Below are 23857 nucleotides of genomic sequence, written 5' to 3'. Positions count from 1 at the left end.
GCGTAAAGCGCAGCGCGACGGATGGGTTAACGCGCGCCCCCGTTATTCGCTAAAACGACCATTCGCTCAAATGTCGCCGTTCGCTAAAATGTCATTCGCTCATGTGATATGGACCCTGCACGGAGGCCCTGCAGCGTTTTCTAGCTCGCTCAAGTTTTTTTTGCGTCGTGATCGACCGCGCCCGTCAGACCAGTCGGGAACATAAAAGAGCATTCGCTGGTACTCGGTGTTTATATGCCAGCGTTTATTCGAACTGAAGACGATGCAGCGATTGAGATGTGGACCCACCGGCGGCCAAAAAGGTCCGCAATGAATGCCGTTAAAACGGCTGCATAAACAACAACAACAATAACAACTGCAACAACAACAACAACAGAGTGAGCATAGTTTTCTCCGGCCCATGCAAATACGTTTCCGATCGTACTGAGATTCGAAGTCAACGGAGCCGCTCGCCATTCTTGTGTTTCGCCAACACCAAGAAGGAACTTCAATTAGGCTTCTGCATTCACGCTAATGAGGAGATGGGCAGAGACTGTTCACCAACATGGCGGGACGCGCGCCTCAACCGGAAGTGCGCGTCGCGGCGCTCGCCGTGCTGCGTGTCCTCACGTCTATAGGGGTGTCCAAACAGGACACTACAAAACCCGCGACTCCGGCAAATCGTGCCGCGCTCTGCCGCGATCCGCTTCCGGCTGTCGGAGGGAAATTTCCCTCCGTCAATTCTTCCCGGGGGGAAACTTCCCTCCGTCAAATCTCCCCCTCGCTTCCTCCACGGCGGCCTTGCTCTGCTCATCACGTGGGTCCGGAGAGCCACTCACACGCTCTGTTGGCTGTCGGTCAATTGCTCAAGGCCTCCGCAGGCCTCCGCTCACAATACGGAACCGCATCGGACGCCATCACGACGAAAGTGAATCTCGACAAAGAAAGCAGATCCGAGGCGGGCGAAACGCACCCTTCGACGCAGGAATGTCCCAAATCCACCTGAAGCCGGACCTCCTTGGCCTTCGAGCCGAGGCGACGGCGGTACGCGAGGGCGTTGGCGAGGTGAGCCAGACGCAGGTGGCGTGTGACGTCAATCTGAAGAGGAGAGCAGTCGTGATCGTAAAAATTTTCACGACTCCTGCAAACATTTTCACGACTCCGACAGACCTTAAAAATAGAAGCGTCCGCTTCAATTTTCACGATTTGTCGGAGTCGCGGGTTTTGTAGTGTCCTGTTTGGACACCCCTTATCTCGTGCTCCTGTAGCAAGCGGATAACACCCCTTCAATCCTTGAGCGCCCTGACGGTCGACCACCTAAAAGACAAGGCCCGTGCTCGACGTCATCGTTAGTGGGTCCCCGACACTCCCGGAGTGGCAAAAGCGCTGAAGCTCGGCCAGAGTCGCCGCAACGGCAGACGCTTCCCTCTCGGCGTTGCCGCGTGCCATGGGGTCGTGCTCGTTGCGAGACCGCGAGACGCGTTGGCGACGGTGATGACGTTTTGGGGGGAGAAGGTGCAACCCTTCTCCTAGATAGTATTGTTGGTCGACGGCAGTCGGAGAGTTTCTCTCGACCGGGTTATCGTGCTGCACCAGCCGGTCGGTTTATTCCGCGGTGACTCTTCCGTCGCCTAAATCGAGTTTAAAAACATTTCAGAAGGCGGCAGAAGTGGGTTATTCCGCGCGCCTTTCCGAGCGCCCCGAACGAAGCGTCGACGGGTGAAAGATGAAGCTCCTGGGCGTTCCGGATTGGATCATCTTGGTGGCGACAGCCCTCGTCCTGCTCTACTTGTAAGCGATGCACTCATTCTATTACTGCATGAGAGGAGGGGGCTCACAATAGTCAGCTCCTCTTACGGAGCGCGCACCAGTCAACGCGAACAAGTGTGAGCTAGTTTTTCTTTTTATACGTGCCGTAACTGTGGTACTATTATCATACAATACTCCGTTTCTTACTAAGTCTGTGCGCAACCGATACTACGATTCGATGGGGAACAGGCAGCGGCAGAGACGTATATGCAGAGTTTGGCCATTCGTTGGGAAGTATAGGAGACAAATGAGGGGGCACCATTGACCGAAAGCGGGCTGGGTGTGTTCCGTGCCGTCTTTGCAAATTCGAATGTGGCCAACCAGAAGCAGGAAATAATACCCTGGTGGTGGTCGCGAGAAAGAAACTTAATAAGTACGTCGGAGTAACTCTTTGTGACTAAAAATATGGTGCACGTGATGTTTCAATCACGGTCATTCCAAGTCATGGTGAAAGAGGGCGACTAGCGGAACGATCGACATAATGCGTACGCCAAGCGCCGAGGGCCGGGAATCTGCCGTCCGAGCGGTTACACTCTGTCCGAGCAAAACAAAGTTGAGCGGCACACTCGTTTCTCACATCTTTCTGCATGATCATAATCAAAATATCACGTGCACTCTATTTTCAACCATGAAGGGTAACTACACTTCACTCTTACGCGCTTATTAGAACCATGTACCAACATATACCTTTGAATTAAACAGTTTCTCGCTACCACCGCTAGGGGATACTTTTCGGCTTCTGGTTGCCCAAGAGAGCATGCCAAGCCCTCTTTCTGCGTCTGGTGCACGCCCTGGCTCTGCCCGCGCGCCTCCCATTGACCAGACTCTATACGCTGCGCAGTCTCACGGAGTGTGTTTGTTTCCCATCACGCATTGAGCTGCTCGGACCGTACAACTTCGCAGATCGTACACCGGGTGAGTCGGTCGACTGCTTGATTAACATCTATCCATCCCTTCGTATTTTGAGAAGCTAAACCGACCATGCTCAGTGAATGCCGCTGTAGTGAATGCGCCAAGGTCCTGCGGTTTAGCTAGCAGACGCAGAAAACGGTGAGCTCCGCGACGATGCACTTTTGGCTCCGCTTGACTGGTTTCACCGAACCGTGGCGTCGTCTGCGTTCGGACACTGACTCTGACGTCACGCCACTCCGGTGGCGCTGCTGTCGGCACTGCGCAAGCGCAGATGCTTCTCCTCGGGCGAATGTGGCCTCTGCGCACGCGCAGTGCCCACACCCGGCAAACGCGGAAGGAAAAAAAAACGAATGACCCGACGCTACGAGCTAGTGGGACCGACCAAGCAACGTTAAAAGCTCAAGTCGCTGTGCATTTTTTTTTTGTTTAAGATTTGTTCAGCGATGATAGAAGACGTACAAGAACATGACGAACACCTTGATGGCGCGTATTGGACGCTGTCTGATTGTTCCCATCAGCTCGTTGCATCAGCCGCCGAAGAGGCTTTAAAATACAAGAAAAGAAAAAAAAAAAAAAAAAAAAAAAACATTTGCATTTTGTTAAGTAGTACTCAGCCATCACGAGTATCATAATGGTTGGATCATTTTATGCGCGGATTAACCAGAAAAACGCCTCCAAAGTTGCGCTGAGCCGCGCAGTCGCGCCCCTCCGGAGCTGAGAGACAGGGTAGAGAAGAGCAATCCCAACACTTGTATGTTTAGGTAGAGGCCCAGAAAGCCCTCACCAGTATCATAAGGATTTCACGCGACCGAGCAACCGATAATCGAGATGGTCCTTTCATGACCAGCGAATGACGCACGCTGCAGCAATCAGTACCGTTCTCTTCGCTTTTTTTTTTCTTTTTTTTTTGGGGGGGGGGGGGGGGGAGGGTTTTTTTAGTGATTTTTTTGGGTCAAACGGATGTGGTATCCAGACTCAGCCGGCAAAAACACGCAAGGATCAGCGAAACGAAGTATATTGAGATAGATAAGAGCCTATATATAGTATATACCTACAATCAGCCATCAAGCTATCCCTGCTCAAGAGGACAATAGACCGATCTCACTAAGCGTTTGGCGCATGCGTGACGCCGCCATAACTTTAGTTCACCGGAAGCAGACGGCCGTGCATGTGAGTGCACGTGCCGACTCGTGGTCTCGTGCTCCACTCGCGCAGAGCTCCAGCGGGGTTGTCGCACGTGCAGAAAGACTAAAGTTCCCTCGATGCATTGCGAAAAAAAGCGCGGGGACACACACCGACGCCGACAACATTTCATTCCAATGGTTTGTTTATGGGCGACGGCGAGCTTCTAGGCCACACCTCCATCGCGCATGCGCGGCGTCGGTGGCGTCCGCTAGGGGGGCTCCGGTTTGTTTGTAAGGTGGAAATCGAGGGATTTCCTTTTAGGATGCGTAGAACACACACCTCGGTGATGCCGCTCCAGGCATCATAGTGTGACACAATCTAGTCAATGCCTGGTATTGAAGCTTAAACGATTTCTCTCTACTGAGTATATATAGTACGGCCTGAAGCAATATGATTGCTGGCTGTCTGGGACCGCATTGATCGGTTTCTGAACGTATAGAGCAAAGATTTCGTACATGGCGGAGGAACGTGCATTAAGCTTATTTATTTGTGTATTTGTAAATACTACTGGTTTCGCTCAAGGAGCCTTAGTAGGAGGGGGTACATTATACGACAGAAAGTAGTCATAAATAGAAACAGGAAAAAAAAAAAAAGAGAAAACATTTACAAATCTCTGTAACGCGAAACTAGAGTGCAGCTCTTGAAGCGTTGGAGGGGAGGGTACAGAGGGAAGGGTATGTCCCTCTCCCTCCTCCGTACCCTCCCCTCCTCCTTCTCTCCTTCTGCTTCCACTCAATTTAGCGGGTTAAGTTTCCCCACTAATTTTAGCGGAGAAATTGACGTCACGTGACCTCAACACCAACTGAGTTTCCCCGCTAAATTTACCTGTAAAAATGACGTCACACGACTTCGTGTCACATTACCCATGAACAAATTCAGTTTCTCCGTTAAATTTAGCGAGAAAATTGACGTCACGTGACCTCAACACCAATTCAATTTCCCGCTAAATTTAGCGGGGCGGTTACGCCGACGGCGACGGCGACCCCGCGAAACGCAGAAACGGGGTGCTTAAGAGCTGCACTCTAAAACTGAGGTAAGTGAAATTTCCACAGCTGTAATGAAATTTTCAACAGGTGTTAAGGTGACAACATCGTTTGGTAGCTCATTCCAATCTTGAATTGTCCAGGAAAGAAGGAATATCTAGAACGGTCATTCTTAAACCTGTATTGTTTTAACTCTCTAGTATGGTTTAGGCGTCAGGACCCTTTCGATAACGGTTCTAAGTAGCTAGAGCTTTCGATTTGAATAGTGCCGTTAAGAATATTATACGTTACTTTTAGTTTATCAATTTTTGCTTTCGTTTTCCACGCTGAAGCTCCTCCAAGAGAAACAGTTCTGTAGATGAGGTTCCTGTACGAAAAATATAAAAAATAACCCGAGTAGCTAGTTTCTGATTCCTTTCAAGCCTCAAATTACAATTTTGCGTGCACCACACTGAGCTGGCGTATTCTAACACAGGTCTAACAAAATTGTTATAGGCAATAAGTTTAGTATCTGAATCAGCAAATTTTATTTTCCTTCTCAACGCGAACAAAGTGTCCCTCGCTTTATTAACAGTCGCTTCCAAGTGCTGGTTCCAATTGAGCTTACTGTTAAAAAAAACAAAAAAACATGTCCAAATATTTGTATTCCTAGACTCGTCTGAGACGAATTACCATTCCGGTAACTAAAATGAATCGGCTCTTCTTTACACGAGACTGTCATGATGCATCATGACAGTATCGTGTAAAGAAGAGCCAATCCATTTTAGTATAAGATATAAGATAGCCATGGCTATCTTATACTTTACCACGTTTTAGACCAATTCAATATTCCCCCAAAAGCTTTCTGTAGTTTAAGGTTGCCGTTGTAGCTCCTTATTTTGTTATAAATGTTGAAATAATTTGCGAACATTCTAAGTGGGACATTTATGTTCAATGATAAATCGTTAATGAAAACCAAAAATAAAAGTGGGCCAAGCACGGAGCCCTGGGGCATTCCCGATGTAACGGATAGTTATCAGTCAATTTTATCATAGTGCACGCATTGAATTTTGGCTGTTAAATAAGCAGTTATCGAATTTAGATTTTTGAGTCTTTGAGAATGCTTGAAAGCTTTGCCAGCAAGTTTGAATGAGATACCCTGTCAAACGCATTAGAAAAGTAGTGCATTACGTCAGTCTGTCCCCTTTCATTAATTGTTTCAGCTTAGTCACGTGAAATTCAATGAGCTGGGTTGTGATCGACAGTGCCTTTCTAAAACCGTGCTGATTTCTATAAATGAAATTGTGTTTGTCTAGGTGGCATGCAAAAATTACCGCATCTCCACGTGATGAATGATGTTGATTAGAGCGAAGCTCGGGTGGTGCTGATGATACTGATTTTGGTCATAGGTATACTCTGTTTCACCTTATGATGTACCGCAGGAAAGGCTACAGGTGCGAGCTGCTTGCTCTAGGGCACATCTTGGCGGCACAAGCTCTCGTGCGTTAGGAGTAGCTGCCACCGCTATGAGCTCGCGCTTCTAGCCTTGTCTGCGGTACAAAATAAGGTGAAACGAAGTATAGTGCGGATGGTGCTGTTTTCATTCATGTCAGTAGGAGAATGTGTGGTTTTCCTCTTTTTCTTTTTTTAAGAAGACAGATGGGATGGCAACTCAGAACCCCCTACTCTTTTTTTTTCTTCTTTTTCTTGATACTGATTTTGGTCATAGGGGGTGCTGATGCATGGCTGATGGTGCCGTTTTCATTCATGTCAGTAGAAGAATGTGTGGTTTTCTTCTTTTTCTTTTTTTAAGAAGACAAATGGGATGGCATCTCGGAGCCCCCTATTTTTTTCTCTTTTTCATCTTTTTTTTCATTTTTTTCTTGCTCTCGCTGCTGAACTCACGAGCAGGGGCACGCCAGACGGCGGACGGACATACGAACATGGCTAGCCCCTAAGGAGCTTCGCCCCTAAAATATGCGTAAAGATTATGTGCTCTAGAAATTTAGATGCTGTGCTAGTTAAAGAAATAGGTCGAAAATTTCACGCTGTATTCCAGTCACCGTCCTTATGCATCGGAACTATATTTGCTGTTCTTCAATCATCTGGTAAAACTGCGTGCTCAAGAGAAATATTGAAAAGAACATATAAATATTTTTATACACATTCTTCGTATCGTTTCAAAAAAAGTTTTCGGCATCATACCCGGCCCAGCCCTTTTCTTTCTGTTTAATGTATTTAAGAATAAGTTAAAAATCCCCTCCTGACTTATGGAAATGTCGCTAATTATATCCACGTCGGTAACTTGTAGGCTTGGGACTACGCCGTCATCCTTAGTGAAAACCGATTTAAAAAAGTAATTAAACTCACAGACGGTTATACCACTTTGTGTAGTTGATTTACCCTTGGGTGAAATGTGGCGCCAAAACTTTTGTGGCGCACTTTCATAACAGAGCAGAGCAAAATATTAAAATATTTTTAGTTTGATTGTAGCTTTTGAAGTTTAAGTTGTGGGTTTCGATCCGAAAGAAGCTGACGACAGGATTCTGTCCTACTGTGTTTAAAATTCTTCTTCACTCGGGCAATTCTACTTTTCCAATGGAGAATATCTCTGTTAATTCAAGAATAATAAACATTAGTCTTTAATTTTCGATGAGGCACATATTTTGATATGCATTTTTTTACAATATTCTTAAAGCAATACCACAACGCTTCAATGTTAGAACCACATTCCACAGACAATTGTACAAACGTATCAAAAGACAACTAAAAAAAAAAAATCAAGAATAGCAACGTCGTCAGCATTTTTTAAAATCTGGAACGCTTAACAGGACGGGTGAAGTTCTCAATCTTTGGTTAAGAAAAAATTGACACGAGCACCATATTATGATCAGAAATACCTTCGCACACACTGAGATTGTACCTTTTACTAAGTATCTGCTTAGTAAAAGAAACCCTGGTTGATATTTTACTAGATAAACTTCATTCGCACGGTCCTGGTTAGACACAGTATATGCATCCCAATCAATACAGGTTAGATTAAAGTCTCCCATGAGAATAAAGTGAGTGGAGTGTTTGATGTATTGAATAAAGTAATTCTTGAGACCACTAATCAAATTATTAGGTGTATTAGTTGGTCTATAAAAAGCCGATACAATGAATGACACGTTTTCATACACCTGTTTACTCAGCAAAACTTTGTGGTTAATTGATGTAAAGTCAGGCGTAGACTGCACGTTTTATGAAAAACAGCTACGCACCCTCCCCTGGAAGCCCTGTCTTTTCTAACAACGTTATAAGTTATAAGTTATAACCATCTGGGCATAGCTCTGAATTTAGAATATTAGGCTGTAACTACGTCTGAATAACAACTATGACGTCGGGACGTCAAGAAATATTCATTCTCAATCTTAAAATTTATTCACGAAGCTTCTTGCATTCACATTTATTAATTTAACCTTACGCGGCTGTTAGTTCACTAATCACTGAACTTTACGTGCAGTAGGAACTTTAACTCCCGTGTTGTTGTTTTGGTCCCATGTGTACACTGGTAGACCTCTTTGTTTATGATAAGCTTATCATAGCGCAGAAAGATTTTGTCGTCTGCTGTTCTGTTATCTTTAACAGTCACACACAGCTGCTTTCGGACTGTTTGTATGCGACGGGAATAATCTGCAGATACCGATATCCTAGTTCCCTTAAGTTTGGCAGCGTTTTCAACACTCACATTTTTTCACAGCAGTAAAAAAATTTAATGATCACTGGTTGTGACACTTTCACTCCCATTTTCGATTCAAAAATATGCTCTATTACGGCTTTTCTGATTGTTGCTAATGTCTCATTTTCCTCCTCGTTAATTCCATAGACAATTTAATCATTACGACGGCTGCAATTCTCTCAATCGTCGGCTTTGTCTAATAACGACGCAACCTGGCATTTCAAGCTTTCAATAATGGCTTCGCACTGTTCAAGTTTTGGGGCGGACGAAGAAAACGCTTCCATTCTCTGCTCACTTGATGTCGGACGCTCGTTAGCAGAGGCAGCCTGACTGCTCTAGCCTTTGCTCTATAGATGCCAGGTGTGCCGTCATGGTCTGCCGGCTTAGGAGAATTGCCTCCAACTGATCGCTCACGGTCGGACCGGGATTTAATCCAACGTCTCCGCTCAGGAGAATTTAAGAATTTAATTGAATTAACCTGCCCGAGTAAAAAGTTAGAGGTCAAAAACTTGAATCAGGCGCTTTTTTTTTGGCAGACGGACGTTTTAGGTAAGTTTCAAGTTTCTTTTTCATTTTAATTTTTTGGCAGATATGTTAGATCAGTGAAATATTTACAACCTTATTGCATGTTTTTCGGCAACCTATTTACAAAATCTTCGCTTATTACTTTCAAAAACCGATTTATCCGATGCCTTCAAACAGCCACCGATCCTTTTGCTTCATGCTGTATATTGTTTATGATTCGGACCTTTTACATAACCCTTTTGCACGTGTAGGAGTTTACTTTTCTTCCTTGGATCTTTTTTAAGGTATGCAGCCCGACACAGGAATTACTGGAAAGAGCAGAATGTCGTCCAGGAAGACTTTTCACTCATATTTGCCACAGCAAAACGAATATTGTTCAAGGTGAGCGTGTTATTCTAAATGTACGGAAAGTAAATGGAGCTCAAATTTAAACTATTTTTACTTTTCCGGTTCCGTGAGCAATATGAAGGAGAGACTTACCGGATGAATAACTTTTATAGCGAAAAAAAAATCTAATGTGTTAAACAAAAATAGCCATACAGATTATTGTAGCCGTGAATCTCTATGAGCAGGTGTTGGAGAATTGCTTCGAAGAGTATATGTTTTTATGGTTTTGTGTCAAGTGCATTGAACAATGAATGAATAAATTTATTGACGTAAGGATAGCCCTTCAGTTACAAGTTTTGTTTTGATCACCCTTTTTTATTCACCGGTAATAGGGCATGGTAATATCAATAATACTTAAGAAAAAACAACATGCAGTATATATGCCTCTCGTTCTGTCGAGCCACGATTGCGTTCTATACTTGTAAAGCTTCCTTATAAATTATAATTATTATGCACCGAATAGCCAGCTCCCCTTTCAAAATAACATTCAAAATGTCAACTCCTAAAAAAAAAAAAAAAAAATTGTATTCGTATGAGATTGCAGAATATTAAAAAAAACATTTCCGCTGGCAAAATGGTTTTACTCTATTAAAAAAAAATTATTGTGAGTTTAATATATATTGAAATTGGTACGCACAACAACTCTCTAGAGGACGGCACTACTGTCACCAGTAGGAATGCATAAATATAACTAATATTCGGAACTTCTGATGTTGGCGGCTGCATGCGAACATTAATTGACCATTTATTTCAGCCCTTTCATAAAATGGACCTTGATAGGTACACCAAATACGGGAGATTGTTTGGGTGAGTTTCGCACATATTAGTCTTTCTTGCCTTAGTATAGTAAGCACTAATGTTTGCGTTCTTCAACCAGGTGTTCTGGAGAATAAAAGAACTGCGTTTTTAGCATAGAGTTATTCCAATAAACGCTAGAGGTTTGGTGGCGCTAGTGTGCTGTTGCATTTTGAAGCAGACAGCAAGCAGTCAGAAATTGACTTCCGGTAACGCATTTCTATGGGGAAAAGCGAGTGCATTTTCTCTCTGCGCTTGATTGTAAGAGCAAGTATCGGGAATAATTTGCACGTACTGGGCACATTGGAACATTTCTCAGTCACGCAGACGAAATAATCGGTCAGTTACAGCATTTTTATTTGAAATTCCGGGCATGAAAACGGTGCTAAAACTACTTCGTACGTGTATTCATGTGCACTGTCGGACACTGTTAGCGCGAACACGGCGTCGACGCTTTCCAGCATGGGGATATACGTGCCAAACGAACGAAGGACATGTGGAAAACTAAGAGAGATGGCAAGAACTACGCAGTAACACTGGATAAGTAACTCCTTGTGCATGCAGACGATCAAAATAAATTGAAAGCCAGGTAATATATAGTCAGAATAGCAATAAATAAGTACTGCTTTATCCTTTCTGCTCGTGAATATGTGCGAAGATGCTTGTTATGGGTTTAAATCATCACCCGCACGCTCCAAATCTTTGCAAATAGGGGAAGCCAGAGGGCAGGTGCCCGATAAAAACTGCCCGACATAAGAAATAATAATATAAAAAAGCACACCTTTCATAGCTCACGCGCTTTATTTTTTTTTTTTTTTGCGTTCGAATGTTTTTTTAATCGATCGTAAACATGCACGACGGAGTCATTTTCATACAATGACAGGACGGACATATTAGCAATATATAAGCACCACCGAAATGCTGGCGAGCCTTGAACACACTCTAGATTCCTTTCGATCTTTAGTTTGCTTAGGATCGTCGCTCGTTTTTACATACCTTTCATGCAACAGAGGTTTGGGCCTGAAATAGAGGGAGGTTTAACATCGTTCAGTGGTAAAGAAAAAATGCTGTAACTAAAGCAATTACACGTTAACAATATAAATAGAGGTACATACTATCCGGTACAACCGGAATAACAAAAGTGGCGAAGAAACAAAATTCACGCCGTCTTCCCATAGGAATACACAGGGAGGCTGGAAATGTAGACTGCATGCTGTCTGCTTTAATTTTCAACCGGAAGTCCCGTAGACACTAGCACCAGTGAGCCTCTAGCGTTTATTGTAATAACTCTATGAATTTTAGCCCCGCGTAGGTAAACCACGCATCACAGAAAGTTTTAACTCCTTGTGTATGTGAGGCTAGCGGTTGTGATGGAGCGCGAACGTTTGAGAGCACGACGTTACCTGAATCAAAAGTTAAATGAGAAACACGAAATTTTTCTACGAGCCAACATCCGCCTAAGCCTAATATCGTAAAAACAACGAATGATATTGTGGGCGTCTGAAGCATTTATAAACGTGAAAAAAAAAAAAAACCGCCATCAAGAAAGAAAGCAATATTCTCCCTCTTGCTATAGTCAGTTACAGATTAAGAAAAGTTATCGAGGGAAAGAAAAACTAGGGAGGAGGAAGCAGACAGAACGCTGGGGAGAGAAGGAGGTTTCCTCCTTTCCAGCATTCCGTTTGCTTCCTCCTCCCCAACCCTCCTTTCCCTCGAGAACTTTTCGTAACCTGTAACTGACTGTACCAAGTGTTTTTTTTTTTTTTTTTACTGATATGTAGGGTGTCGCAAGCGGATCGTCCGCTGTAAAACGAGCCGGTAAGATCAGTGCCTGCACATAGTAATCTCAAACTTTCATCGAATTTTCACTCAACAGGTCAGTTTTACCCTGTGAAATTTCAAGGCTTAGACAGTACTTGGCTTAGTTCTCTTTCTGTAAAAACGGCAGCAACAAACTTGCCCGCGTCAACGTTGGCCGCGTTCGCAGACGACTAAGTTAGCAAAGCTATTAACTTGTTGCGCCATCTACCGATAGGTGCAACGAGCAGACAACAAAGTGCGTCGTTTTTTTGTTGTTTTTTTTTTCGCGGCGCCAATCGGGAGATGGCGTCTCAAGTTAATAGCGTGGTTAATTCGGTCGTCTGCGAACGTGCCGCGACGTTAACTTTGGCAAGTTTGTTAATCTCACACGGTAAAAATTACCTGCTCAGTGCACACTCGGTGAAAGTTTCAGCTTTATACGGGCAGGCACCAATTTTTACGGCTCATTTTAAAGCGGAATATCCGCTTGTGCCGCCCTATACACGTTTTCACTGTTTAGAAAGATCGCAGTTCACACGTGCTAAATTACAGTCCAGCCAACCCAGGCTCGCAATTAGGCCGGCCAGCGAGTGCGCGTGCATAATACAAAAAAAAAAAAAAAACTATGAGCGCGTCCTTATACGCTTTTATGGAAGGGTGTATAAATGCCACATGTGTCCACAATGTCAGTCCTTATTTTGACAATACTACCCTCCGTTTCACTTTAAATGTGAACGTAGCAATCACAGATCTCTATTAGAGGGGTGTGGATGGCGCCTAGCCGCTCTCCGAGCAGGCGCAAGTGAAGCCACCGGAAGTTTGATGCTTGTCCCGGAAGTCGGGCGTCTGCTGGGCTTCCTAGTGCATTCAGTTGATGTTTTGTTCCGTACTTTCCGGTGTTTTCGAGTGGGTTTTAATAATCATGCTCCAAATGAAATCCCGAAAATCAGGCATTTAAACTTGGGACATGTGCACACTTGGTTAACTGGAACCTCAAAATGCTTACATTGAGTGGCTTCCCTTGATACTTCTCGGGTCTGCATGCGCTCTTACTGCGAAACAAGCAGGATCTCTTGAGGTGACAAACGAAAATCCAGCGCCCTCAACGCTTTTCGAACCAGCACTCGGAAGGGTTACAAAGCTTGCCAAGCGCTCACTTCCGGGACAAGCCGCTTACTTCCGGTGACTTCAGTCCCGCGCGCTCGACGCGTCATCCAGCCACCTATAGTAGAGATCAGTGGTAGCATGCAGAAGCAGCCTGGCAGGTCGCCACGAGAAGCGCCCGCCGAAATGGAAAAGGTGGAACGGCAGACAACGGATGAGAGGAGAGCCACGTGACCGGCGCCCCGCTGCGGCGAGAGGCCGAAACACACTTCTCCAAAGCGAACAAGTGTGTTTTGGGTCTTCGCCGCTGCAAAATCTGTGCGCTTACGTTCAGGTTCTTCGAGAAATGGGTGTTTGATGCTCTGTGCTACCAGATCCTCGCGCTCAAAATCTGCGAACGGGCACTCTATGGCTCATGCCGTCGAACTGCCGCTTTGTAAGTATAGAGGAGGCTATGGTAGACGCTACGAGAGAGAGCTCCGGGCTTTCAGCGTCCCTGCCATGCACGAGCGCTCGTGTAGTGCAAGCACTGTTCAGGGTCACATGCTAGCGATGCTCGCGCTTGTAGCATCGCCTGTGTCTGGACTTTAAGATGAAGCGAAGTATATAGCTTAGCTGGACGTCGGCTCATAGGCAACGTCATGTTATCAAACTTTCGCGTTCTATCACAACCGCCAGTGTCACATTCTCACGGAGTTCGAACTTTCTGCGATGCTTATAAGTTTATTTACACGGGCCGCAAAACAAGGTTCCCTTTTCTTTACTGAGATACCCGGTACTTCGGTCTTACTTTCAGAGTGTACGAGGGCGGGAAGCCCGTGCTCTTCGTGGGTGACCCGGAATTGGTGAAGCTCGTACTGGTCAAGGACTTCCCTTCTTTGCCCAATAGGAGGGTGAGTAGGAGATTCGGAGTTGAAATTCTGCATATTGAGTGCGCTCAATCAACTGCTTGTGCAGTGCTCACCAAATTTATATGGGACACGCGAACGGTGTCTTTATCTCCAGGCCGTATATAGGTTCCGGTGTTTATTTATAAAGGAAAAAAGAAATATTCAGGGTGCAGGCGAGGTGGTGTAAGTTGAACATGATGGTAAACCTGAGACTGGGGTAGGAAAACGGAAAACACGAAGGAAGACGAAAAAGAGCAGGTGACGTCGATCGGCGGGGGGTTTTCGGTGTTAGGTATTTTAAGATATCCCTGTATTTCGCTGATCTGCTTCAGACGGACGCTAAAGCAATTATCATCGATTAAATAAGAATGAATAATTAACTAGGAATCATAGTCTAAGAGGGGGGTTCAAGGCTCGGCGAACAATTTAATACATTTTTAGTACATTAGAGTCTGTGCCCACATAAGCCAATAAGGCTTGTGCGTAAGACCCGGCATACTGAGATAAATACACACTCATGTTAAGAATTTCACTGCCTAATAGTTTTATTGTAGTGGTACACATGTTAAACTCTGTTTAACAAGTTCAAAGTAATTTTTTTTTAATAAGGGTTCTTTTAACGTTTATTTACAATCTGAGGTGGAACAAATTCTAATTAAGTCACCATGAAAATCTTTATAATAATAGACACGGATCGACTGCAGCTTTGTAAATTTTGAATTTTTTTATAATTGGTTACATTTTTTTCTCCTCATTGATCCATTCTGGTTAGTTTCATTTTTAAATTGTTTTGTGCGGGTTTTTTGCAACATATTCAGGCAATTCATTAAAAAGTTTGGGCACGTAGTATTTTCTTGTTACCTCTCCATATTTTGTTTTTATGAATGATTCTAAATATGTTCTGCTTGGACGTAACGTTTTTCCTTAACTCTTTCTGTTTTACGTTTCTTGTTTTCTTAAAAACGGATTTTCCCGCCAAATTTAGCCGGGAAACTGAATTGGTGCATAAGTCTCGAGACGTCAATTTTCCCCCGAAATTTAGCGGGAAAACTTTTCGTTGGGGTGTTTTCGTAGATCGTTTCTTCCGTTCCGCGACGCTCTTCGCATCTCCGCAACCCGCTAGCATATTCGGAACTCTGCAGTCAAGACCAGCGGCGCGCACGCGCAGTGCGCGGCGTCTTCGTTTGCGAAGAATGTAGCGAAGTAGGGAATACGATCTACGGAAACTCCCTGTTTACGCTCACGACGTCGAAGAAACGAGGAACGGGCCACTAACAGCCGCTGCTGCAAAGCATTTTGTTATCACAAAATCAACTGATTTCTTCAATTGATCGCAAGGGTAAGACGGACGACATTTTTGGTGGTTTTCGGTTAAGGCCGGAAAGCCTACGGCCTGTGCGGCTCTGATGTCGGGCAGCTGCGGTGGCTAAACACAATAGGGAGTTTTCGTTGGTGGTTTTCGCTGTCCCTCAACGCTCCCTGCAACCCGCTATGATACCCAGAACTCTAGAGTCAAGGCCATCGGTGCGGAGGGCTTAGCAGAGGGGGAAACGCGGTTTGCTAAAACTCCCCAACAGCGCAGATCGACAAAGACTAGAAGAAGGAACCAAGACGGACAGGCGTTGACTCGCAACTAAAGGTTTTATTAGTGAAAACATCGAGAGTAAACACACAAGGCAGCAATTTACACATGCGCCAACCTTTCTGCCTCATCACATAGGGCACCGGTCATCCACGTGCCGTGTTCTCTCTCCCCCCCCCCCCCCCACGTTTGTTTTTCAGTGTCGCACATTGTCGCAGTCAAAAACATATTTTTCACAGATAGCGTCACCGACGGCTCGCTGATGCACTGCACCCGCTTTCCGCTATGTGCAATGCCTTTATCACTTCCCTCGTTATCTTGTCTTTGTTGTGCCTATCTACAAGCGTGGTGTCCTCGCAGGACGGCTTGCACAAACAGCTCTCAGTGCACCGCTAAACGGCCTTTGACCGTGGCTCTCAGCGAATAGTTGTGCTCCCTGAGCATACCATTTAAGCACCTCCCCGCTGTGCACGGGTGCCGCCATAACCGACCTTCAGTTTTGTTTCCTCTTATTACATTTCACTTCGCTTCATCATGACCCCAGCAGGGCAGGTTATTGCCATTTTAGGTGCTACTGTGTCCTCCTCCACAGCACTGGCCTTGGTGGAGGCTCGCCAACGCCCGCTTTAGTGGCGGGGCACCTGGGAAAGACAAGAGAAGGTCACCAATGGCGGCTGTAATTTGGCGCATATGTAAAGCGTCCATAGACTTTACCGTACGAGAGGCGGACCTTAAACACAGCTCACAAACGGCTTTGCGTCTTTTTTTGTGCACTTGCTCTTTGAGTGCCCTTCTGCCTTGGCCCTTAAAGGGGCAGTGACACATAATAATCTTTTTTTTTGTTTATCATCCGAAACGATTGAATACGATGCCGGGACATTACCCTCAAAATTCGAAACCTGGGAATCCAGTAATTGTAAAGTAAAAACACAATTTCCAAATGCTGACTTCGAAGTTCCCGCGCGACCCGCGCCGGTGCGTTGACGTCAAATATTGCGGAGTCCTGAGAGTCGACTTTCTTTCGCGACTCGGTGCTTTTGCCACCGCGACCCGATGCGAGGAAGAAAGGAGCGGCAGATAAGGGCGCCGGCGGACCTTGAAAAACCGGTTTTGTTCCGTGCGAGCTTGCGTCGCCTGCCCTGGCGGCATGTTTTCCGAGGGAGGAAACAATTCCAGAAGGCGACATCACACCGGACTCCGATTTTTGGTATTTCAAAAAGAAGGGCCGTAGTGCGTTCGCAATTGCGTTAAAAAACATGTTTTACGATTGCCGTTATTAAATGTTATAGAAATGTCGCCTAGAAAGCTTCTAAATTTCATGATTTTTGACGTCTCAAAAGAAGCGAGGAGGCGAAAAGCGGGAGAAGAAAGCGCCAAAAATAAAAAGGGGCGCGCGCGCGTGAAAATATATATATATATTTTTTTTGCGATGCGGTTTCTTTTTGCGTGCCTGTAACTACACCTTGCATCGTTAAAAAAAAAAGAAGAAAACATTTTTGGGGTGTTAGTACTCCACCGATTTTTTGAGCTACCTCAACTAACTATATTTTCTGACTCCCCGGCCTTTACTCTCTCCGGGATGCTATTTAGAATCGCGAAATTCATAATAGTTATTGCGAAATCGGCAAATGAAAATGATGCAAAAACCAACATTCAAATATACGCGCGCTTTGCAGGGCCGTGACGTCAGTGGCAGGCAGACTCGCCAGTCGAGCAAGCAGCCAAAAAATAGAATATGCCAATCATTTGTTCCGTGCTGGAGCGCGGGTACTGCAGCGAGCTTCCCAAGCATTCATTTGACACCATGAAACTGCTTCGAATCAGTTTAAAACAAAATCTACAGCCCAAAGAGTGAACCCCTGCCTTCCACTGACGTCACTTTTTCATTGTTGCCAGTAGAGACTTCGAGCTTGAAAAACACGGTGAGGACCAAAACTGTAAATTCAATAACTTCGCGAAAAAACAATATTTTGACCTAATATTTGGGATACTATTTTCGCGATGTTTGTTGGTTAGTTTAGCAAAATTTCAAGCAAATCGGAGACAATGAAAGAATCGGTGGAATAGCCCTTTAAGCGCCGTTCACACATATGCAACCGACTAAGACCGAGAGAGACCAGACCGGTTTTTAAGCCTCTTGCAATAACGTCTTAGGACCGGATGCGCTGCAGCGGAGCTGGTCCTATAAGACGTCGCAAGATGCTTAAAAGCCGGTTTGGCCTCTCTCGGTCTTAGTCGGTTGCATATGTGTGAACGGCTCAACTTCTGAGGGGCGGAAAACACTACAGGAACGTTGTTCCGACTTCTTACTTTCTCTAAATTGTGGAAGGAAGACCTTGTGCAGGTATGGGATGACGACAGTCCTTCGCCTGCCCACCACTTTCCTAGAAGGAGAGGTTCCTTTTACCTTTTTAACGAGGGTGCCGGCAACATCACACAGCAAAGCACGCGGAAACCCAACGTCTCTCAGCCTATCGCGCTGCGCATGAAAGCTCTTATGCACCGTGTGGACGCAGGACCTGGGGGCTATGTTGCACGTTTTGGACTCCCAGGAGACTAGGGAGAAGGGAGTGACGTAGGTGTGAATGAGCGTATCTTAGCAGCACCATGCAAAGCGTCACCAGCGACTCCACCAATCAACATCCAAAGAGCGTTGTTGACGTCACTTCCTTCTCTCTAGTCTCCTGGGAGTCCAAAACGTGCAACATAGCCCACCTGTTTAGGGCCGCGTTCAAGCACGAAATCGCAATGCCCCTTTGATAACCTTCCAGTGCGCTGGCCTTTTTTGACCAAGGGCTGTAGGCCCAGTAGATATGACTGCCGCCGACAGAGTGTCGAACCGATATTTTTATTGGTTCGGTTCGGGTTCGGGTTCACGGCTTTCGGTTCAGTTCCGGTTCAGTTCCGGGGCGCAAAAAATAACGGTTCAAACCGGTTCGAACCGGTTCGAACCGGTTCGAACCGGTTCGAACCGGTTTGAACCGCTAAATTGAGAATATATTTTCCGCGTTGTTCTGTCAATAGGCGCTATTTAGGCCGTGAAACTAACTGCTGTAAACGATCTGATTTTTGCGAGGACCTATTTTTGAGAATTTCGCGAATCGCCTACAATTCGCGAAAAATGGGTCCCGCGAACAATTTCGGTAAAATGTAAACACATTGAAATTTATATTGAGATTCCACCGCGTCGAGAAAATTACAACCCGCGAATTATTCCAAAACTTCAGCTTTGACCTAAATCGCGAAATATTGAGCCCACGAAAAATAGTCGTTTACAGTATATAGTTTTTTTTTTAATTGTTTGTTCAATTCAGTTTTATTCTCAGGTACCAAAATTATAAAATTCTGTTATTTATTCCTACACAACAAGAAAGGAAAATCTACATTAACATACAAAACGTCGTGTTTATACGACTCAACATCCCTTCGTTTACCAGAGTCACATATATTGTACCTGAATCGAAATGTTTTCGGAAGTGAAGTAGGTTGCCTAAAATACCCGTGATTGGTACAACTTTGTATCGCAGTATTAGATGTTGAATCGTGGTTTTGCCCTTGAACTAAGGAATTAATTACAGTGAATACAATCATGAAATGGGCACCTCGTCGCCATATATATCATGGCATGTGTTTTACGGAATACGTTTCACAATATATATATGATGACGAGACGACTGAGCTTAAGGGAATATAATTTTCAAAATGTCACGAAAGTCACGGGACAAGTCCTTCCAGTCTATATTTTATAGGAACACTAAGCGACAATCGCAATGCTTGTTTTTCTAACTACCATATTGTTTGCTCTCAGCAGCATGATGCGGGCGACGAATCATGCGAAAAGGAGTGGCTGAAATTGTTCACTCTAACCTATGAGCACCTTAGTACTGAGATCGAATCTGACCTGAAACAGTGCTTACCCATGTGAACATTTTCTTATATTGGATAAACTGGCATAGCCTGGATGTTGAGGTTTGCTCTTGACAAAATGCAGGTAAATTTAATTTGCAAATAAGCATCACCCTCGCTAATTGATGATTTTTGTTAAATAGAACAAAGTGGTATTTCATGCTCTACTCAATTTGGAAGCTACCTAATTGGACACTTTCTGAGAGTTTAAGTGTGCAATCGTCATAGTTCCACCACTCGTTCCAGTAAAAAACGGCGATAGTAAAAACACATAAAAAACGCGATAATAAACTTCTATATATTTGAGAAGTTATATATGCGTGAGGAACACATATAGTTATTTAAATTAGCTTCAAAATAATAAAAAAAACAACATTATTTATATCTTTTCAAAATCACCTATAACGTGTCCATAGAGGATAAAAGCGCCGAAAAATATTTGCCGAACATCTTTCAGATAATTTAAAGGCGCATTTCCTTATATATCTTGGAGGTGAGAATCTTCTATTTATGCTGCCAAATCTTCGGACAGGAATTAAGTATATTTTTATTATCATCGATAAATTTGACTTTATGAAGTTCACATAACCACGGAAGGACGATACTCGAAAATACGCCAGCTGTTGTGTCTTCGGCAACGTGCTTTTGTTAGCTGTTTTGCAGTGTAAAATAGTGGGTTGCAGGGCATGCCAAAAAACACTGTGGTCACATGATATATCGGAAGGCAAATACACGAAATGTGCAGAAATAAGGAGATGACACGCAATTTTTTTCTAAATAATCCCTTACACAACGCTTTACTGCAAAAAGAAATGCATAGAAATGCATAAAATGATATTCCTAATTAAACATAGATTCCGCGCAGGGCAAACAAAGATTTTTTAGAATCCTAATATAAATCACTTTTGGGCATCAGCTTGCCTCAGCTCGAAACGTCGCGGGATACTACCTCGGGAGGCTAATGTTAACTTAGGTTTTACGTGCACTTGTTTTGAGACCTTACTTCGTGACTCTGTTCTTTATCAGTCATGTGCTCCAACATTTCATTAGGCTGCCGTATATCATCGCGAGACTACTATAAATACTACACAACTTTACACATTGGACGTCTAGTGCTGGTGTTGCGAACGTCGCACTTCACCGGAAAGCGGAATTATTTAACATGGTTTGCACGTGACGTAATCGCACTAGATACTGGTTGTCATTGCGAGTTGTTCTTGCTGAGAAAATCAAATCCGGTTTGGCAAAATGCACGCTGCAAAAGTTTCGCGCTCAGTGCAAGCTATGTATTTGAGAGGCACACATTTTTCTTGTTGGTACATCGTCGTTAGGCACGGCGCGAGTATCTGGCACGACGAAAACGTGCTTTCTGGCAAGAGTGTTTTTACAAATAAAAGTTGTACCAACTACCCATCTGTCACTATCGTTTCCAGGCCACGCTTTCTAGTCTCCGCCGAAAATGTGGGGCAGAGGAATCTTTACGACACAGTATGCTTTAAAACTACCCCCCTCCCCACTCCCTTTTTTTTTTAGTGTCTCCTCGAGATACTTTTTATTCCCCAGGGATTGCCTGCTCCGTATTGAGTGGTGTTCACTCGACAATTATATTTGTGTCACTCGTTAACAGTAATTCTTCCTTGCTTTAACTCTGCACCAAACTGTGAAGGTTAAACAAAATACAGGGTGGTCGAAACTTGGAGAACTTGAGAGCGACACTCCTGTGAGACTTAGAGCGGCTGCCAACGTTCGGCTATCCCCGTGAGGCCACTAGGATCTTCTTTTCAGGTATCCCTCCCGTACACACTAATAGTTCCATGTAACGTCCGACTAATACGTCACATTTAGACCCTTTAACACTTCTATTCTCGGGACAACTTTCTGAGGCAGTTCAGCAATAACGAAAACATGTTTGGGAGCCTCAATGGTGTGCATACATGTAACATGGGTCGTGCAGCATCTTTTTTTTTACCTTAAGTTCAATAAATACCGCTAAGTTGTAATCCTTGACGTTGATAACTTGCAAAAGCATCCATTAGTTTGCCCTTCCGCGAAATGGCAGACAGTCGAAAGAAAGAAATGAAACAGCTTTCCCCTCCTCAACTCACAATTAGAACTATCAGCCACGTGATCTGATCCTAATATATACACCGTCAGTGTTTATCATAGTCATACGCAGGGTTGGCAAAGCATAGAGCATGGGCTGATCTTCAGATATAGCTTTAGTTGGGCTATAATGCCCGAGCCCCACTAAAGCGACAAACAGAAACAAACGACAGCGGCTAGCCTTAAACCAGAGTATTTCGCGATTTGACAGGCTTTGTAGAATAAAGAAGGCTATGCTCAAACACGAGTATCATGCACACGATGGTACCATTTGCAGGCTTGTAAACACTCGTGCTAACTTCGCGAGCACCGAACAACTCAAAGCCGTATAAAGGTACCATCGCGAACATGCTGCATCTGTCTGAGGCTTGTCGCTTTCGTTTGTTTCTGTTTCTAGCTCTAGTGGGACTCGGGCCCATCATAATCTTTGAGTTGAACACGAGCGTTACCCGAATGTTTGGCGATACTGGTTGTCATGAACCAGAGCATTTGACTCGGGATCATGACAATCGGGTACATCATGGTGTCACGTGACTCTCAGTGTGAAGTTGTGATGTCATGTGACGTCACGGTATCAACAACGTTAATAGATCTAGCGACGTCCTCAATTCGAATCGACTTAACGCGGTGAGTCACGTGACGTCACGGGGTCACGTGATGTGACATTACTTGACAGCATGTCTTGACATCATGACGTCACGTGACATTGTGACACATGGCTAATCATAGTGCCAATAAGAAAGCGCCGCAAAAAACCAGGATTTATCATACATTGTAATTCTGTATATGACGATTTGATCAATACGTAGAGGAATACACGTGCCAATAATAATAAATTTGTAATACTAACAAAAAAAAAATACCGTGAACCGTTTTGAACCGGTTACCGTTATATTTTTTCCGGTTCAGTTCCAAGATGGCGGCGAAGATTTCGGTTCGGTTCAGTTCCGGTTCGGCTAAAAATAACGGTTCTGTTCCGGTTTTCGGTTCGGTTCGGTTCCGGTTCGACACCCTGGCCGCCGAAGCGGAGGGAAAGGTCCCAAAAACTGCTGGATCCCCTCGGACCTGATAGTGACCCTACGGTGGCGCTGCTGTCGGCACTGCGCATGCGCAGACACTTCACTTGATGTCATGCGCAGTGGCGCAATGGCCACGCGAGTTGTGGACAGACTTGTCCTCGTTACTTGAAAAATGTAATGTATTACAGTTACAAATCACTAAGATGGAAATGTTATGAATTACGGTTACAAATTACTTTCGCTGAAATGGAACGGATAACTTAACCCGTTACGTTACAAATTACTTTCTCGTTACTTTTTTCGTACACTTATCCAGAAAATAACGAAAATCATTTTGCTATTTTTTAAAAATGTTCTGCAACACTACTTTTCATTTTTCATACGCCAGTATTGTGGCCTTGTCAAAATAAGATATTGTATTTAAAAACAAGAGTGTAGGTGCACTCCGTTCACCTACTACAAGCGTAGTAGCGCACTAAAGTTTACTCTCGTGGAGCAGGTACAAGGCTAGCGGTTGCGGTATGGCGCCCGCGCAATTTTTCCGTCTCTTATCTAGCACCATCCTTGGACCTGCTCCACGAGTGGTAACTTTTGTGCGCTACCACGCTTGCACGCACTCAAAGTTTTTCTAGAATTACTGATTTAGGGGTTTTGGGTGACGCTCAGCAAATTTCTAATTGGAACCATATGTACATTTCCACTAATTAAAAATAATTAACGAATTTGAATTAATTAGCCGACTTGTCCTAAAGATTAGCCACCCACATAATGTCTGCCTGACCGTATAACCGACCTGCACAAACCGCATTAGTTTCACGTTTTTTTTTTTAAAGAAATGTGTAAGAATAAAAAAAAAAGAAAAAAGAGACAACATTCTGTATATAGCCGATGCAGAATGCAGGTGTCCCAGCTTACCTTGATGTGTTGCCGTAAATTAGAGTTTGTTGTTCTTGCTGATGACAATGTGTGTGTTTTTATTTTTTAGCAAGCAAAGTATGCACTGAAACTATAGGTTTCCGTTCTTCTTAATGCCCTGAATTTTGAACATCTCATGAAGAGATTGCCATGGAAACGACGGACACTCCATGACCAAAAGCTCGACCAGTCCGAGAAAAAGTGACGGTTACGGGTTATCGATCGTGCGTCGGTTCTCACTTTCATACCAATATTCGTGGAGGCCA

General features: G+C 44.3%; 1 protein-coding gene across 1 annotated transcript; it reads left to right on the top strand.

Annotated features, from left to right (window-relative positions):
• The first annotated feature begins 1366 nt into the window (after window positions 1–1366).
• Window positions 1367–14207, top strand: LOC121833974 (cytochrome P450 3A21-like). Its single transcript, XM_042287702.1, has 4 exons — window positions 1367–1770; window positions 9375–9471; window positions 10232–10284; window positions 13973–14207. Exons 1-4 carry the CDS (start codon window positions 1706–1708, stop codon window positions 14190–14192), a joined length of 435 nt encoding a protein of 144 aa, XP_042143636.1. The 5' UTR covers window positions 1367–1705; the 3' UTR covers window positions 14193–14207.
• Window positions 14208–23857: the final 9650 nt, after the last annotated feature.

Source organism: Ixodes scapularis, unplaced genomic scaffold (assembly GCF_016920785.2).
Source record: "Ixodes scapularis isolate PalLabHiFi unplaced genomic scaffold, ASM1692078v2 ptg000219l_1___fragment_2___debris__unscaffolded, whole genome shotgun sequence".
Taxonomy (NCBI): Eukaryota; Metazoa; Arthropoda; class Arachnida; order Ixodida; family Ixodidae; genus Ixodes; species Ixodes scapularis.
The sequence above is the reverse complement of the archived record's forward strand: the minus strand, read 5'-3'. Positions and strand labels throughout refer to the sequence as shown.